Below are 19,658 nucleotides of genomic sequence, written 5' to 3'. Positions count from 1 at the left end.
GGGATGAAGACAGCTGGAGGTAAAAGCTGGGACCAAGTAAGAGATGAGCTGATGAACGGTGAACATGACAGCAGGGAGGATGAAGGGAAACAGGGAGCACAAAAGGGAGTTGATGGGAGGAAAGGCTGTTGGAAATAATGAACGTAAAACGAAGAAGATCGGTATCCCATCGGTGGCATGATGAAAAATACAGTCAGTCTCTGTCAAGAGAATGTAAAGCAGTGATTCACAGATATTTATCATCTTCTTTCTCAAAGTTTGTTTAACCTTTTATTGTGAGCCTGTGAGACTAAAAAAAAAGTTTTTCAATTCTCACGTGGCGTATCCAAATACCCGTTTCACAGTAGTTACTCATCAGGCTTCAAAATCTCCTGCTCACAGCTGGAAGAAAAGCTGCTATTATAAGTTGTAGCTCAACGCAAAGTTGGGTGTCGTCGGTGCTCTGGGATGTGATGGTGGTCAAGAAATTCATGCAAAATTCACGTGAAAAAGCTTGTGGGAGGAGGAGGCAATGAGCTTAAGCACAAGTCATAGTTGGAGGAAGGATTTGTGCAGGGATGAAGGGTGTGTTCGGGTGAGAGCAGGACGTAATGGTATGGTAAAGACAGTGAGGGAGTAAACGGAGAGTGGGTGTGTTAGAGAGAGGGAGGCTTATTGCTATAAAAGCTCCCCCTCTCACGTGTGTTCCCATATCTTCTGTGTATTTTTTCTGGGTGTGTGTGTGTTAGTGAGTGTGTGTGCGTGAGTGTGTGTGCACATTTCATAGGACAAGTGGAGTGTGTGTTTGTCGTTCTGCAACACGAAGGACCGATAACTCCCCAGGATGCACCGGTTTCTCGCGGTGACCTTAGTGCTGGTGGCACTCTGCTCTCTAGGGAGCGTGGATTCTTCAGCCTATGACAAGATAGTCAGCCACAGCCGCATACGGGCCAGGAAGGAAGGGTAAGGAGGTGGGATTCGGATAAAAGGGGGCTTGTATAAAGTGTGCAAAACCATTTTTTTTTGTATTGTTGAAACAAGTGACGAAATTGATTATCCTGTATTGTAACAGTATAGAAATAGCAGTGCATGTATTTTGCGATAAAGAACAAGCTGGTAGGAATCAAATATGTCGGGTTTTTCTTTCCTCATTTTATGTTTCATTCCGATAAAGTGCTTGTTTATCGCAATTTAATTAATAGGGCAGCCATATTGATGAAAACATTGATTAGAACCATAGTGGAAAGATCGATACTGTCTCTAACATTCATCCACTCCCGGCTCAAGAATCATTCTTTTTGAATAACGTGACTTCTATTAAAGAGCCAACTTTGATAAACTTTGATAAACGTTGAAAAAAAAAAAAAAAGTTGGGTTTAATATAGATTGTTACATCTATGAAAAAGTTTTTTTTATGCATGAGTGTAAGTGTAAGTAACAGTTTTTTTTCCTTCACCTTCCTCTTTTTGTTTCACATAATTACTCATCTATACCACCATCCTTTTTTCTTTTGCTTACCTGTCCTCTTCTCCTCCCTCTCCCACCCTCTTATTCACCTCCCACATCTTTGCATTCCACCTCACTCCGCTTCTTTGTCCCCCCCCCCCCCCCCCCCCCCCCCTTACCTTGAACAGACCAAACGTGTGCGCGCTGCAGCGGGTACTGGGGACCAACAAGAAGTACTTCAGCACATGTAGGAACTGGTACAAAGGCTCTATCTGCGGGAAGAAGACGTAAGTCTTGGCCGAGAGACTGAATGGATGGTTTCAAACCACGTCTCAATCTCTTTTTGCACAAAGTGTAGACAACTAACAGCTGTCAGACATTTTAGGCACACGTCAGATAAACAGTGACTGGTTTCTCGGAAACAAATGGCTTTTGTACAAACTTATTATCATGTCTTGTTATTGCTGGTCAATCTGCAAAAGTGTTTGACCACACCCATAAATCCTTTCAGCCTATTCGCCGCCTCGGTTCATCAGGATGCTTCTCATCGTCCCACCTGATCCTTTACTAGAAAATTATTTACCATTGATTGTAATTTATTTTCCTTCCATTTATTAGCTCTCAAGTCACAGCGAGATCTCTTGCTCTGAGCTTTCTTGACATAGAATGACATTTAAGGGGAAAATCTCAGTCATTTGATTTTAGATCTTTGCTGTTTCTGCAACCCTCTTGGCCTTGATTCGCTCTTGTGCAGGCCTGTTGATGTTGTCAACAGTGCCGCAAAGTCATCGATAATATGTTTCAGGTGTTGAGGATTGCTTAAGTTTATATACTTCTAGTGCCTGTCCACAGTTGAGGAGCAGATGATATTTATTTTTCATGTTTTGTTTCACCAGATTTGGGTATTTGCCATATATGTTCTTGCTTTGCTTTGTATGCAATTTGTATAATGAAGCTCAGATACTTTTTGCTTTGGAAACTGTTCTTGGTAAGAGCTGTAAGACATTACCTCAAACATATCTGGATGTTGCTCATTTAAGTGGGGGCTTTGAGGCCCATCTATTTTAATTTCCAACTTCAGTGATCCTCATTTGCAAAAGTCAAATCTGAACTCGTTAACGAGCAAAATTTTGTGGGAAATGTGTTTGGTGATAGATTTTAGTCAGCTCCATTTATTCTTCTGAAAAAATGTCAAATGAATTAAGGATTAGATTAATTACATTAAAAAGTAGGATACAGCTGATGGAGCGTAAGGCCTGGATGGAGCTCCAATGGCTTGCTCGTGATTAAATTGCGTGAGACGAATCCTAAAATTGAGCACTTTATCTCTGACTATTACACATATGAACATACAAGAACCCGCATGCTGATGTATAAACAACTGGTGCACCTGGAGCATCTCTTTATTTGGGAATGAGCGTGAGAAGGACAAGACTTGAAAGATAAAACGATGGGAGGCATGTTGATTTCTATCAACACAGTAGAGTGAGATGCCATTCTGTGATAACTGTACAAAAACACCCAACAATCCCGCAAAACATTACGATGAGTAATACTTTCATAAATTTAAGTCACATTTAAATTGAAATTAAAACTTCCATTTTGACAGCTCGAGTTTTAAGCAATGAAATAACCTTATTGCTCATGAACTCTTTGACTGTGAGAACTGTTTCATTACCAAATACATCAGGTTAATACTTTTTTGTTTGTTTGCTCAAGTCCATCTTTCTGTTCAGACGGCTATATATTTTCCCTTCAATCAACAAACCATTAACTGTGATTTAATATTTGCGTACTATACAATGAAAGACAAAATTGAAATGTTATGTGGCAAAGTCATGGGAACTGAGCTCTCCCCCCTCTGGTTGTGGTCACACTGAGGACATTGTTCTGCAGCAGTGGAGGAAATCGACACAGCTGTGGTTGTGTCTGAGCTGGATGTGGTGCTGATGACAGATTATGAGTAGTTGTTGGAGTGAAGTTGGGCAGCCCCGTGCTGACAGTAGTGTTGATGTACGGACTGGTAGGTGTCAGAGTAATACCTGGAGTTATTCTCAGAGAAACCCGCTCTGTTGAGAACGCATCATACTAATGTGAATCTAAGAGGCACTGTGTTTTTTTTTTAAATGATGAGCTATTAATATAATGATACCTTAAGGGATTTTTAGTGTGTTTAATTTTCACACAAAAAGTAACAAACAGACCCGGGTCGTTAGGGGCTCCGATGGAAGCAATTTTCTCCAAACTGACGTGTTGGGCTACAGGCACAACATGCCGTGAACAGAAGATGAGGGCTTAAAATGAAGTGATCCAAAGTAAAATCAGATGAGCAGGAGAGGAACGCAGTCTTGATTGAAAATCCGCATCGCATGTAGTGACAAAGACACCGGTGCAGTAATCAAGAAGCCACAAAGCCTAGGCCACAGGCAGGGGTGTTAAGTATTGATTACATAAGAGCAAAAAAAAAAAAAAAGCTGTCATGTTTATGTCTGATGCCACACACACCCCATGTAGAGTCTGAGGGTACAGTGTGTGTATATTGTCCCATGTGTCCACATTAGCTCATCTGGAAGCCACATTGGGCTGTTTCACCGCCACGGGCCAAGTTACGGTGCACTGGGTAGTTTCTGTCTCTGCTCTGTACTGCATCTATTATCCTGTCAGAGCGCAGCCAGGGAGCAATGACTTCATAACTTCCTGACAGCCAGTCATGTGTGGATATTTATGTTTTTGTACATTGTAGAATTAGTGTCAAAGTAAGGATGGACTGTTCTTTAAGCAACATGACTATTTTTGGGCAAGTCACTAATATTTTATATTAAACTGCCTCCTTCTATCCAAATAATCACACATATTCCCATGAAAACACACATAATGATTGAAGTAAAGTGCCAGACCTTTGCAGTCATTTCAGTACACTTCACTACTACCGTATTCATTTCTGAGAGGAATGAGTTGATATTTGTTTTGGATGTAAAGAGAAGAATCTACATTTAGGAAGCCTTTAATTCTTAGACCAAAAATGCTCCAGTGAAACCTCTGTCAACAAATCTCCTAGTATCTGACTGGAACCTGTGTAGTGGTTTAGGTCCAGGTTCACTAAAACATATTCAACAGCTAAATTGCTTCTTTTTTTCTCGCTTCCATAGAGGATCCATGTTGGGCATCCAGTTTTGACTCACTACTTAATGTGTTTGCTTTCTGGAAGGTGTGTGTCAAACTTGGGAGAAGCCACAAGCAAATGCTCACAATTGATGTTTCAGTTTCAGTAAAACTCAACTTGAAAAAAGAAAAAATAATAATTATCCTTTCATTAAATCTACATTACTGACTCACAGTATTGGCCCTCTCACAAATCATTCTGTCATTCATAACACTGCAATAAATTGCAACCCGAGTTCTTGTAAACTGCACAGTTGATTGAGTAGCATGGGTCAACTGCACAACTTACTTGGCATGCCCGGTGTCAACAGATCCCCTCTCCTTCCTGTCAGGATGTTTCTACTTGTTTGAGTTGTGTTTTCACAGGTTTATATGAGCTGTTCCTTACACACACACACACACACACACACACACACACACACACACACACACACACACACACACACACACACACACACACACACACATACACCCTCTCAAAAGCCTAAATCTGTTTAGTGTGTGTACGTCAACATTTAGTTTTTCTGGGAGATTTACATTGGATTTCTGGCCGTGTAACAGAACAAATGGGGAGCAGACTCTCCTGTTCAGGGAATATTAACGTACATATTTAACACAGAGTGCAGTGTAAGGTGCAAGTTGTTGATTTGGTCAGGAACGTGGTAACAGTAAGACTTCATAAAAGGTTTTATTTAGCAAATGGGACTCAACCCCTGTTCCATGAGTTCTCTGTTAGTAGAATTCTGCTATTCCAACTTGGGTTTTATTTCTTAAACTGGGCTCATTTGATGTCTGAGATCATTACTTTTGAATGAAAGATTAACCATGTTGGCTAAATCTGCAAAGCCAAGTGTCTTGGGCGAGTCAGTCCAGCTTTTCTTTTTCTTTTTTTTTGTCTTTGATTGGCTTGCTGGGAACTGTGTGAACTCATCCAGTTTGTTAATGGAAGAATTTACCAAACCACTCTCATGTTAATGTGGTTTTTCTTCTCTTTATTTTTCTACTCTCTTATAACACTTCTTCAGTTTATTTTTGTAACTTTGTAGTATGCTTTTTTTGCTGTTGAATTGTAATTTCCTCACTAGAGTCTAATTTATTCTATTATAAATTCATAAGTAGTTGGCAACTTAATTTACAAAATTGCAACTATGATATAACTGAAATATCAATTTGATACTGTGCATCAGAGTAGAATTTAATTGTGTTTTTCATGATCAAATTAATAAACTGTGCTTCTTTTTGCAGCGAGGTTATTTATGAATGTTGCCCTGGGTACATGAACCTGGAAGGCATGAGAGGATGCCCTGCAGGTATGCGCCCAATACCACTGTCTGATCTCATAATGTTATTATCTCCAGCAACTACCTCATTAAGAGTGTAATTCAAGGCTTTCAACATGTCACTTTGATGTAATAAAAATGCCCGTGCTCTCTCCCACAGTGGCTCCCATTGACCATGTTTATGGTACACTGGGGCTTGTACAGGCCACAAACACGCAGCAGTACTCCGACATATCCAAGCTGAGGCAGGAAATAGAGGGAACAGGCTCATTCACCATGTTTGCACCAAGCAATGAAGCCTGGGATCAGCTGAACCCTGTGAGTCTTAAATGTTTTGAGAGGAGCACAATATCAGTCATACCGCCATCTCGCTAATCTTGTGATTTCCAAAGGAAATGCGGTCTGCGCTGGTGAGCAATGTAAACATTGAGTTGTACAACGCCCTTCACTTCCACATGGTGAACCGGCGTCTTCTGACCAAAGACATGAAGGATGGCATGACTTTCACCTCCATGTACAATGACCTGGGACTTCACATCAACCACTACTCAAATGGGGTCGGTTTACTGTAAAATGTAGAAAAATAAACGCTTGGAGACAAAATATGTCTTTATGGTTCAAAAGGTCTTGATTAAACATTTCTACTCTGTAAAGATTGTGACTGTGAACTGCGCCAGGATCATTCTTGGTAACCAGGTGGCTACAAATGGTGTGGTGCATGTCATCGACCGGGTCATCAGCGCTGTAGGCAACACCATCAAGGATCACCTGGAAGTCAGCGATGAGCTCGCCTCTTTCAGCGTACGTGAAATGCACAATTTAATGCTGATCTTTTAAAAGGGACAGTGAATTGTATCTAAAAGTGGCTACACCATGTAGTTTTGCAAATGCTCCGTCCTGTTCTTTTCCACAGACTGCAGCATTAGCCTCTGGTCTAATGGAAAAGCTGGATCAGCCTGGTCAGTTCACTGTGTTCGCACCAACTAATGAGGCCTTTGAGAAACTGGGTCCAGGTTACCTGGAACGTATTCTGGAAAACAAAGAAATTATCTCAGGTACAGTATCCTTGATGTGCACTGATTATGTTATTAACTAGTAGCCTGCAGTCTTGTTGTATTTAGTGATACTTCTGACTTTTCCTTAAACTGCTACTGCATGCCAGACTTCATGTTGCTCAGTGGATGTTTATAATGAGGTGACGAATCACCTCTGCGAGTTTAAGATATTCGTTTCACATAAGTTGCCAAGAAATGAGCTTCAGACAAGCATGCTCCAATCAAGATTAATATGGTGCTCTCTTAATTTAAAATCATGCTGACGTTTTAATGTCTTTTACATTATCCCTAATGGAATTACTCAAAAAGACTGCTCACAAAACATTAGAAAAGCAAGAAACAGCTTATCTCTTTATTTTGCGAAATAAGATGAATGGGTGAGCAGACACTCTCCTCGGCAAGTGGACTTGCTCAGCAAATCATGCTCAAGCAGCCTCCACAAATGCAAGAGGATCTTTTTGTCATATTGGGCCCACTCAGATATTTGCTGTTGCTGTGCAGTGCCGATCGCATTTCAGTTTTTGCACGTTTGAAAAGTTTAATCGTGTTGGCAGTGCTTTGCTTTTGTAGGCCCGTTAAACTTGCATATTTTGACAGTTGGACTTGGCCAGAGGTATAATCCCATATTGAAATGTTGATAGAAGTGTCTGAGTGTTTATAAAAGAGCTGGCAGAATAGTTTCCTATGTTTCTTCTGCTTGTGTGTTGAGTAACGATTGAAACGGTAAAACTTTGATAGCCTAAACAGACACACAAAAAAAAAAAAAAGAAATCAAGACCAATCATGATAAAGAGCCTTAAAGTTTTCATTTCTCCTGTCTCTCAGCCCTGGTGAAGTACCACATGTTGAACAGTGTCCAGTGTGCAGAAGCAATCATGGCGGGATCTGTGTACGAGACCGCAGAGGGAAGTACTATTGAGATTGGCTGCGACGGCAACAGCCTGACTGTCAATGGCATCAAAATGGTCCTGAAGAAGGACATTGTTGCCTCCAATGGTGTCATCCACCTCATAGACCAGGTTCTTGTGCCCAACTCGGGTAAGACGTCCATCAGATTGCTTTCAGTGCTCTGTGTGCGTCATTTTCTCTAATAATCAGAATCTCATGTTTTTATGATTCATCTCAGCCAAAGAAGTGATGGAGCTGGTGGGAGAATCACAGAGGACTTTCAGTGACATGATGTCTGAACTGGGCTTAGCTGCAGCCTTGGGTCCAAAGACTGAGTATACACTCCTTGCTCCTGTCAACAACGCCTTCACCAGTAAGTTGAGCCTCTGAATGTATTCTTTCACACAACTAATTGGCTCAGTGATTTAGTAAACAAAGTAATAGTTTGACTTTTACAAACTAGCATACTTTGGAAATAGATATTCTATCAGCACTTGTATCTTATTTCACCCATATGATGTTAAATTAGTTTTCTTCTTTTGTCAGATGAGGTGATGTCAACGGACCAGAGCCTGCTGAGATCCATTTTGGAAAATCACATCTTGAAGCTGAAAATTTCTCTGAGCAAAATCTACAATGGACAGCTGCTGGAAACACTCGCTGGCAAACTTCTCAGAGTCTTCATTTACCGCACTGTGAGACCTATGAGTGTGTGTGAATGTGTGTCTGTGTGTGTGCGTGCATATGTGCATGCGTGTGTGTGTGCGTGTGAGTGCATTTATTTTTGCAACAAGCTCATAGAGTTAGTAAGAAACATGAAGAAAGTACTATAGCAGTGAGAGCAACAGCTTGGAAAAGCCTAGGAATGTGAAATCCATTACCCAACCATTACTAATTGTGAACACAACTTTGTTTTCATTCAGCTGTAAATAATTGCAATAAAACAGTAAATTAGTGCAGCTCTTGGCAGATTAAGTTTATTCATCCACGAGTGGTTTGTGGGTCACAAATAGTTGCCAGACTTGTGTGGTGACCTTAACGGTAACTTGTCACTGTATTTCACTTGAACGTTAAATGTTCCTCCTCTTACAGGCTGTGTGCATAGAGAATTCTTGTATGCTGCGTGGCAGTAAGGAGGGAAGCAACGGGGCCCTTCATGTCATGAACACAGTCATCAAACCGGCCGAGAAAACAACGTACGAGCTCCTGGTCGCTGATGGACGCTTCAAGTAAGCACTTTTTGCTTACTTTATACATGAAATGTTGACTCATCGATTTTTTTCATTGTATATAGCCAAGTTAGAGAAGCTCTTAGTAGCATATATTGGGGAAACGACAAGGTTCACCAAAGTGTAGTGTATTGTCGGGCTAACAGATAAATGTACATCTTTAATAGTAACCCAGGATGTTTTGGGGATAGTCTTGTTGTGAGGTAAAAGTGCAGACCTCTACATAACAGTGTGGCCCTTTAATGACTTTTTGGCTTTTAATTATCCTTTCAACACAAGTGAAGTGAAACACCAAACATATGTTTAGAAAAATGTGCTTATAAACATCAAAGGACATCATTGCTATACAGTCAATTTCCCATCGACTGCATTCCTTGGTCTTCAAATATTTGTTCTTTTGCAATTTCTACAACTTTATTGCACACCATCAACAACATGATCACTTCAACCAGTAGACGAGCTTGTTGTGTCTTCTTGTGGTCTCTTTCTACTCACTCACGCTGGGTTGATTTGTGTATTTAAAATGGGGACATTTTATTGCGCTAGGATGATGTGTAGGCACCAGCAGAGGCTGATGATGATGGATAATTGAGGAAACAGATGTGTGACACAGTGGGACCACACAGGCCCAGCGCTCTCACACAAATCCCAGTCTGACCTTCATTGCCAAAGCTAAAATCCCCACTGACAAAAATAACAGGTACCACACAAGCAATTTTCAATCCAAATGTGGTAACAATCTGGTCTCCTCAACATAGTTCAACGTGCCATCATAGCTGGAGCTGCGTCCCCAGAGGAAAACATTTTGACCGAATACATTCTGTGCAGCAATGAAAAACAGATTTGCGGGCTTACTGAAAAATTTAAACGCTGTGGGGCTCTGTCACTATGTAACATTTAACATTTTCTTTTATTCCCCTAATTTTCTTGATTGAATGTAGGATTTTCTTGTCACTGATGGAGACAGCAGGCCTGGATGAGCTGCTGAAGCAGGAAGGCTCCTACACCATCTTTGCACCAACCGATGATGCTTTTGATGGGCTCAACAGAGAGGACTTTGAGCTGCTCAAAAGTGAGTCTACTCACACATCTTTTCAAGCACCTCTTTCCCTCGGATGACTTGTTTTGCCCGTTTTGACATGACTCATAATGGCCACGTGTTTTCTCTCACAGGCGATATAAATGCACTGAGAACCATCCTCCTGTACCATTTAAGTAGTGGTATCTTCATCAATGGAGGATTACAGGGAGGAGTCACCAATCTGCTGAAAACTCTTCAAGGCAACAACCTGCAAGTCCTTTCTGTATGTCAGCATTTCTACTTCAACAGTTCTTTAAATTTAATTGAAAGATACATTGACATTATATAACAGCCTGAATTTACTAAATCCAGATTGTTTTTATTGGTTTTCCCTAGCTCATCCTTAAATATGACATTTATGGAGTATATCTTCAATCAAACAAATAGGGATAAACTCATACATATCCCTATTTCTAAGTGTTATCACATTATGTAAATAACTTGTTAGTAATATATAGATAACATGTTAAAGATTTGCAAACTCGTTAATCATGGTCAGTGTATACAGTTTAAAGTGTAAAAACGTGAGAAAGATTAAAACAGTTACAGTAAATGAAATATAATAGAAAAATCTTACTTTAATAGAACCTTTTTATTATGTTTAAATGACCACGTTGACCCTATATTGAGAGACTTAAAGTCAATCTGTCCCCATGTTCTCATTTCAACAATAGCTTCAAAGAGCCTTGGCTTATCTTCTTCAAAGCTGCACAATCAGCCTCAGTCTCTAGGGAAAAGCCAGACGTAATAAAACCTGGCATCCTGTCACTTCCATCAACACCCACTCTCTGCATTCGCCCTGGAGTCCCACTTCCCATTCGGATGCCCTTCACCTGCTGTAATTCTCTTCATTTTTTTTGCATACCGACCTCATCATCATTTCACCCATTACTTCAATTTTGGCTTCCTGCAGCTCCCATTGTTCTCTCAGGTTATCAGTCAAGATCTCATATCAGGCTTTAAGGAGTTTCATAATAAGCAGAAGCTTGTATGAGGTTGGTTTTCTTTTTCCCGACAGCAGGGTGGGCGAATCAAACTGAGACTGAAATGACGTGGTGGGTGGACAGAGGAGAGAGAAAACAGAAGAGAAAACTATCACTTACTTACTCTTTTATATTGGTGGAAATGTATTATATTCAGTTTAGTTTTATTGATGTGTTATTGTTTTTAAACATATAAGCAAAAGTAAAAATAAAGCAAAAATAAATCTCACCTTCAATTTCCAGCCATTGTTAATGTTTTAGAGTACGGTATTTCCATGAAGCCAGTTCTTCCACCTTCTTCATCACATATCTTTTTCAAGATACGTAGTAAAGATAATTTTGATAATAGTGTTAGATTCTTCATGGATTGTTGTTATCCTTCTACAGGTTCAGAAAACATTAAAATGTTGATGCAAATACAGTCATCTATGGAAGTGTAGCTCCTGAGAGTGCACTCGACATTATTTTTTGTATCTTTGAACACGTTGTGTACTTACTGTTTTCTGTTTGCAGGTAAACAACTCCATCCATGTCAACTCTGTGGATGTGCCCGACAGTGACTTAATGGCAACAAATGGCGTGATCCATGTGGTGCGGAACATTCTCTATCCTGGGGGTGAGTGCAGCATACAGTACCATTCATGTAACAAGGATGCATTATGGGTTAAAGTCAGGGGTGAGGCTCGGTTCAATACATATTAATTTGTTATTACTTCCAGACCTGCCTGTGGGCCGTCAGGACCTCCTGGTCCTCTTGAGGAAGGTGATTAGATACATCCAGATAAAGGTAAAAAAAACAAAACATACAGCTCAGTAAAACATTTGAAATTAAGTGTCTTTTTCCTCCTAACTCCGATTTTTTTTGTGGGTTTTTTGTAGTTTATTTCTGGATTTTCTTATACTGAGATCCCACTCACCTTCATCAGTAAGTGCCACTGTTTCTCTGCGATGTGTAAATCCTGGTATTTATGTACATTATATTAAAATCCAGCGTTATGCTTTCGCAGAAAAGACCATCACAACTACTCATTATATTGAAGGTAAGACCAACAATTTACCTTGTCATTGAAATAATCTGAATCTTCTTTGCTCTTTAAATAACTTTATCATGAGTCACGGCAGTAACTTTCCTGACAGCCTTTGAAACTGGTCGATGAAATCCATCCAGCAAATGCAAACATTTCATATGTGCATCAGGATTCCATGGAGACCTTTTCCCCAGTCCCATCTCCTTCTGTTTCTCTTCACTCAACTTACTCCTTCAGTCCATTTGGACCTTCTAGCTCATTTAATCAGTTCCTGTTGGTATGAGGTAATTACGCTGTCAGAGGATAAGAGGGTTAGTGACCGTAGCGTACTTTTGGACTTTGCTCATTCAGCTGGGCTGAGTCTAATGTACCGCCACACAAAAAAATCGGCCTGCACTGACGTATTAGGTAACATAGGAAAATGAAACCTTCAAAGGTGATTAGATACACTACATGGACTGTGGAGCAGCAGGTCAAGAACGGCAGAGGTTTTCATTTTCAAAGATTGTAATTATCTGCTATGATTCAACAAGAATGAAAATCTATCTATTTATTCATCTTCTATACTGCTTTATCCAATTCATGGTTGTGAGGGCAGTGGATTCCCATCTGATTATGGGTGAAGGCAGGGTACGACATGGAAAGGTCGCCAGTCCATAAAATGGCAAACAGACGTGCCGACAGGCAGAGATGGACAGGCATTCACCGCTATAGGCAATTTATACTCATCACGTAACTTTAAATTAATAGAAAACATTTTAGAAAACATTATCCCAAGGATGTTCTCACTATTGGGCGAGAGTGTACAGCAGTGTGGCCTTTCAGTTCTTATGTTCATTCTCTGGACTTTTTATGTCTGTAATATTAGTGCAGTAAGAAAAGGTTACTAATTGTTTGAACCTTTGTGCTTACATGTAGGCCTCGCTTAGTTCTATGAATTCAGGAAACAACGTTTTTACGACATCTTTTTTTGCTGCACTTGAGGAAGGATCCGGGTTTATAATCCTCCGCCGTTCATTTCTGACACTTGAGATGACAAAGTGAAAGCTCTAAGATTACAGAATCTCATGAAAACACATCTGAACATCTGATACGCAGTAACAAACAGCAGAAAGGCTTTTGGGATTATGTTGATTTGTGAGTAATTCTGAATTGGATGAATGCCTCATATAACAAGATAACCATCCCTCATATTGACCTACAGTACACTCCAGGTTTATAAACACATAAATATGAGGGACATCATGTTTGTACCTTCATTATTCAGACATGCGGAGAAATGATTTCTCATCCAGATGATGAACATATTTGCAGTATGTGAGTCACACTTGAAAGCAACTTCACTTTTGATCATAATTTAAAAAAATAAATTAAAAAAACACTCAATACAAGATGCTATTTGAAGCATGGACATGATTCTGGCTCTGATTACCACACTAGGCCACGTATCAAGGGACCCGAGGCCAAAGATTACACACCCTTTGATACAACCACACATCTGTTAGCTTTCATCCCTGTACAGTCAGACAAAAAGATCATCACTCAGTAACTATTAAAAAAAAATGGAAGAATGTTCCTGGCTGAAGTTTCTGTTGACATGTGTTCAAAATGAGATCTGTAACACTTACAGTTATAGTCATGCCTTCGGAGAGGGCTTGTTGACCGAGACAAGACGTGAGTCTTATCTTCCATTACTTTTGACCTAACTGTTGAGTTTTTAATTTCTGTTCAACTGTTTAATGGATGACTAAAGGACAAAAGCCAAACAAGATCACTGTATTATTGAGTATACGAACAGCAGAAAAAATATTTTAACAACAATTTGTATCCCTCTGCTCACATCATTTTGCTTGCAATGGCAAACATAAACATGGATTTCCATTTTCATTGCTCTGTATAGTGGGTTTCAATGTTATACAAACAAACGAATGCTGCAGTTACTGTCACTTTTTCAGTCCTACAAATTGTCAATGTTAACTCAAAAGGGCTGTGATCGACTTCTACTGATCAGCCGGAAACAGTTATTCCGTTCTCCTCTGACTGTAAACATGAACATGTGCAAGCTTTGTCACGATCACAATGTCACTTTCAGCAAATTCTCATATTAAGTTTCCGTCTCTGCAGTCCCTCAGTCAGAAAAGGTGATTCGAGTCATTGGCGAGCCATCCGTCACCAAGGTTACAAGAGTTATTGAGACGGAGCCTGTCATCAAAGTGGTTGTCGACGAGCCCGTGATCACGAAGGTCACGAGGGTCATAGAGCCTTCCACCACCAAAGTGACCAGGGTTGTTGAGGTCGACTCTTCAATCAAGAAAGTGACCAGGGTCGTTGGGGTTGACCCTTCAATCAAGAAAGTGACCAGGGTCGTTGGGGTTGACCCTTCAATCAAGAAAGTGACCAGGATCGTTGGGGTTGACCCTTCAACCAAGAAAGTGACCAGGGTTGTTCAAGGACAGCCCACCATGACTAAAGTTACACGGGTTATCGATGGTAAGTTAGTAAACTTGGGTAATCATTCCTATTGTTAGTGCAGATCAGTTAAATGAAACATGTGAAACTGGTGACCTGTTTGCTAAAGGCAACCGCATTCCCAATTTACACACACGATGTGAAGAGTGGGGAGTGAATTTAACCACATTTGAACTAGATGTCAATCTTATTTATTGTTTTACCAGCTGTGTTTAGTAGCCTAATTTTTCATTATTCTTGTGGTAATAATAAGGTGGTTCTCTGCAGATGGTGAAAACAAAGTCAAATCATGTGACATGATCCCTTTAATTACAGGTGCAGAGGTTGATGCAGATGGAAAGCAGGGTGAGTTAAAAAAAAAATACTCTTAAAGTTGAGAGCTACAAACTTTCATGCTTCTTCTAACCACTCTTAACAAAAGTGCTACTGTTGTGCCATCATCTGTCGTCATTGTTAATTAATTTATCAGACATTCATGTTTTGCACCAAAATTCACTTAAGGGGTTAAAAAGATTTATTGTGAGTATTTCAGACTTTATTTCAGTAACTTTAGCCAATTCATATACATGATGAATGTCGTTAGGCACGGACGATGTAGTAGTTTCTGCACAAGCAGTGACTTGATTGCTTTGGCTGGAATTTTCAGCTCCTAGCCATTACTTTATCTTTAAGGCTTCAGAAACATACCAGACACCCATATGGTTTACATCCTGCACTGCTGTGGTTGGACACAGTCCAGACACAGCTTCTGCTGCTGCAGTAATGTGTGTGTGTGTGTGTGTGTGCGTGCGTGCGTGCGTGCGTGCGTGCGTGCGTGAGACTGTTTTTGTTTTGTGTTTGTCAGCTTGTTGAAAAGATCCACAGCATCTTTAACGTCAATCAAACAGCGTACTGAAACTAGCAGCATAATAAAAATGTATACAGGTCTGCCAAAAATGAAAAAGCATGGTGGGATGCGTAAAACTTGGAACTCCTTATAGCTGTATTACAAACTCACAGACATAAATGACATAAACCCACACCGAGCAGCTAATGAAATAAGCCGATTTTTTTAACCAGGCTGAAATTCATCATTTTCTAAATCTGACTTTTCAGATCTGGAGTGAAAACAGTTCCATAAGATGAGAAAGGAGCCGATATTCAGTCTGATTGTTTTGCAGGCCTGATTTACCGTTCCACCCGAGGTTCATCAAAGTCCATGACAGTGTCTAAAAATGTTCAGTAACGTAGGCAGTTATCTCAAGTTTATACAATTATGCTCACAGTTCTATACAGAATATTTTCACAAGCCTCAATTCTAGTCACTGCAAACTCATTTTGGTTTATTATGCTCGTATAGGCTTGATCAGGATGTTTCGGAAAGTCAATGGTGAGTTCATACAGTCCATGCCATGGTGAGGCATGGTGAGGTATAAACTTCCTCAACTATCTGTGGTGCATCATGAGTTGGATGTCTGTTCATCTCACCATGTAACCATCTGATTTCATCTCATTATCCATGTTCTTGTCCCTCTGGCAAGAAGGCGATCACTACTCATTTCTAATTTAGAAGCAATGGTCATGTGTCAGCAGTGTGCAAATTCGCCATGCGCCATTTTGGGGAGGCCAGCTTGGACCACTGGGCCATTGGGTGCCGGGGCAGACAAGCTTTAATCTGTTTTCAGCTTCTCTGGTGTCTTGCAGCTTCTTTTTTTGGGGGCTAAGCTAACGAATTTGCGCTGAGCTGAAAGCCCCACGACAACGCCTGTACTTCACACTCTGCGCATTTCTCTGCAAGTGTGTATGTATGCGAGTGTGCTCATAAACACTGCACATTGTGCTTAACTCTGTGTTGGCGGTGGTGTAGGAGGTGGTTTTTTTTTCATTTTATGGGTTGTATGTACCTGTCAGTATGTTCGTCTGTCAGTCGGCACAGTTGCTAAGTCGTTAAGTGACTTTCAACACCGTTCTCCGCTGCCCGTCTGAAGGTGGAGCCAGAAACACCAGGGTTGGCCAGCCTCATATCATTGAGGGTAGGGTTTCCTCCGACTCTTTTCACCAAACAGGTTTCTTTGAAATTTTTTGGTTGTGTTTAAACTTTTCATGTCAGTAACTGATACATTATTGATTCCTTGAAGGCAGGAATCCAATGACGAACTTTCAAAACTTGTGTAATTTTGCATCTTGTGTTGGATGTGAGGGGAAAATTCCTCAACACGTCAGAGCTCATGGTTTTCTCCTCCGGACGTTCAGGGCCAGACTTCTCTAAGATCACCACCATCCACGGAAACCCAAATCTGCTTGAGGAGGAATCGGACAGGATTACCAAAATAATTAGAGGTAAATAAACCAGATAAGCATGGAGTTTGTTTGTCCAAACACACTGATAGAATGACTCTCTAAATTGTCTTCTCGCAGAGGGAGGTAAATTCGCTGCTGCCAGGAAAGCGCCAGGTAAGAAGGCGATAAGCCGACAATACATTTATCAATGCAGACTGGTGACTGAGACAGAGAAACTTTTGCCAAACTATCCTGATAATCATGGCTGGAAAATATGCAGAGCAAAACGTCCACTGTCTAAACACATTTATCACTGTTTGATTTTCCCTTCACTGTTTCACATTGGCAACCACTTTCTACACATTTTGTCTTTGATTCCTCTTGATTAACTTTGTCTTCTCTGCTTTGTCTTTTATAGCTGGAATGAGAAGGAGGGCAAGGCTGGTCAGGCATCAGCGAAAGCCAAGGGAGTGAATCCAAAGGGGTGGGAGAAAAAAAACATCTTCTGGCTCACCGCAGAAACTGAATGCATCCCCATCGCTCCTGGTCGAGTGCTGGAGGAGTGGTAAAAAAACCAAACTTGGGAACAATCGGGAGAGATTGACTAAGTCTAGCAATTTCTTTGTCTAAATCACCAATATGAAAGATTGTTTCTTGCTCCATCTGGAGCATACTGTATGTGATAGGCATGTTGTGTAATAGCTATACAATGAAACTAGAATACCCTTCATGTAAGTAAAATAAGTGAGCAAGGGAAATGCCAATGGGTGAACAGGGGTGAAAGGTAAGATATATTCTACCACTGACAGACTGTTTGCTTTATGTGTGTGTAAACAGACTGCTTGTAAAAACTTTTGTAAACCTCTATGGTGCAGGCATTCAAGACACTGAATGCATGTCAATGAGCTTGACAAATGGAAGAAGTTTTAAACAGCGTTTTGAATGCTGTATTTTACCTCTGTAAGTGATCATAGGGCAAATAAAGATGACAGATTTTTTTTTGCCCCAGTTGTTATGATTCTACTCCACAGAACCAAAATATTTCATGTTTATGAATGTGAGCCTCACTTTTGTATTTTGACATAAAACCAGATTCCGCAACCAATATGGCTGTACCCTTAAAATCAAGTGATCAATAAATGTGTAAATAAAATGTGCATAATAACCTGTGAATGAGGGCTTTTATTAATTTCCAAATATTGCAACAGAGTATATTATACTTTATTTATTTTATATATTTCCATCTTATATTGCTGTCTGCCTCAATAAGATATTGTAGCATCCCACGGGACGTTGGGAAGAACGACGACCTTCTTGACTGCATATTCGCTTTATTACCAAACAGAACACGGTTACTGTGGACCATAACCAGGCCAACACAACAAAGCGACAGGTACAAACTGATCTGGCTGCTCCCTCATTCGTTCAACTCCCACTTCGCTCTGGTCACCCCTGCACACCTGACCCGCCCCCATTCTCCACCCACAGCCACTCACGTTCCAACTCAGTCCAATGCTTTCAAAAAACAACAAAATAAACAGTCATAACATCTTTATTGAACAATAAAACCACACCTATAACACAACTGCAGAGATGTTATAATATATTAAAAAAATCTATATAAACATTTGCTTTATTTCATACATCGATTCTTCAGATAATTTGATAATTATGAAGGCCACAAAATGTCACCTTCACTACCAGAGATCCAAATTGTGACTAAACACATCTATGGCAAGGATACAACTATGGCAGCTTATTTTATGACAACAACTCATCGTCTGTTTTGGAATTTAGTTGGTATGCATAGACTTTTTTTTTAACCCTGAAATATTTGAGTAATATATTAATTTGGAGAAATTGTACAGGTTGTGCTTAAAATTGCCAATATTTATATAAATTAAATAATGTTGGGAATATGTTTACTGGCCAATTCAAAGCATCGGGAGATGAGCTGCATGTGTGCAGTCTAAACTGTCAACACTTTTTCTGAATCATTCCTGCTGAAATCACACAAAGTTGTAGCTGTTGATAGCGTGAGAGTGAAGTTTATTGTGCTTGCGTTCCACTTATCGACTGAGGGCAGCAGGCAGGTACGCCCAGGACATATTTCCAGTCCAACACAGGGTAAACTTTCATTGACAGTCACTGACAGTCACAGAGTGACGAAGTGTGAATACAAATAAATAAGCAATTCATGTTTGTCACACAGTCTAATTTACATATTAGAATATTCAACAAGAGTCATGCAGTTGTTTAGTCAGCTGTTTTCACTCTCTTTAGTCAGATAAATTATGACCAAATGATGCAAAATTCAGGTTGTTGTTTTTTTTCCGTATGCATTAGGCTGTCAATTGTTTACTATATACAGCTCAGCTGGCGTCTGAATGTTGTTAATGTCATGCGACGTATGTGTTGCAGCTGCTTGGCCTCAGCATTGCTGAGGCCCTGCAGGGATTTGGGAATCTCCAGAGATGATCTCAAGGTTTTGAATACTAAACAGAAATACATGTCTGATTTGAAGGATTATGTAATAATGATCCTCCTGCAGCACATGTAAATGCACGCGCAACGTCACTGTGCGCATGTATAGGACCCATGTTTTCTTGCATTATTATCTTTTTCTAAGTGGGACAGTGAGCTGATTATTGTTCCGAATGTTTATTTATTGCGTTGCTCATTAAAATGATAAACTTCAGCATTCAGAAAAAACAAGTTAATGATTGTGCGCTGACTGCTGCTTAACAACCCAACAGTATGATAAGGTTGTGAAAAGGAGTCGTAGAGATATAGTATATG

The 19,658-nt window shown here is 40.2% G+C and overlaps 1 protein-coding gene across 2 annotated transcripts; it reads left to right on the top strand.

Annotated features, from left to right (window-relative positions):
• Window positions 1-671: 671 nt before the first annotated feature.
• On the top strand, window positions 672-18,032 carry postna (periostin, osteoblast specific factor a). 2 transcript variants are annotated; one of them, XM_080508266.1, is made up of 23 exons: window positions 672-942; window positions 1,614-1,712; window positions 5,833-5,897; window positions 6,028-6,185; window positions 6,260-6,424; window positions 6,522-6,668; window positions 6,781-6,922; window positions 7,748-7,960; window positions 8,049-8,183; window positions 8,357-8,505; window positions 8,903-9,039; window positions 9,981-10,111; window positions 10,213-10,343; window positions 11,617-11,719; window positions 11,823-11,890; window positions 11,983-12,028; window positions 12,111-12,143; window positions 14,256-14,621; window positions 14,916-14,945; window positions 16,568-16,612; window positions 16,833-16,919; window positions 16,998-17,033; window positions 17,278-18,032. In XM_080508266.1, exons 1-23 carry the CDS (start codon window positions 824-826, stop codon window positions 17,331-17,333), a joined length of 2,661 nt encoding a protein of 886 aa, XP_080364392.1. In that variant the 5' UTR covers window positions 672-823; the 3' UTR covers window positions 17,334-18,032. The 2 variants fall into 2 exon arrangements, with proteins under 2 accessions (XP_080364392.1, XP_080364393.1); XM_080508267.1 differs by lacking the exon at window positions 16,568-16,612.
• The last annotated feature ends 1,626 nt before the right edge of the window (window positions 18,033-19,658 follow it).

The sequence above is a fragment of the Blennius ocellaris genome (assembly GCF_963422515.1).
Source record: "Blennius ocellaris genome assembly, chromosome: 14".
Lineage (NCBI taxonomy): Eukaryota > Metazoa > Chordata > Actinopteri > Blenniiformes > Blenniidae > Blennius > Blennius ocellaris.
The sequence above is the reverse complement of the archived record's forward strand: the minus strand, read 5'-3'. Positions and strand labels throughout refer to the sequence as shown.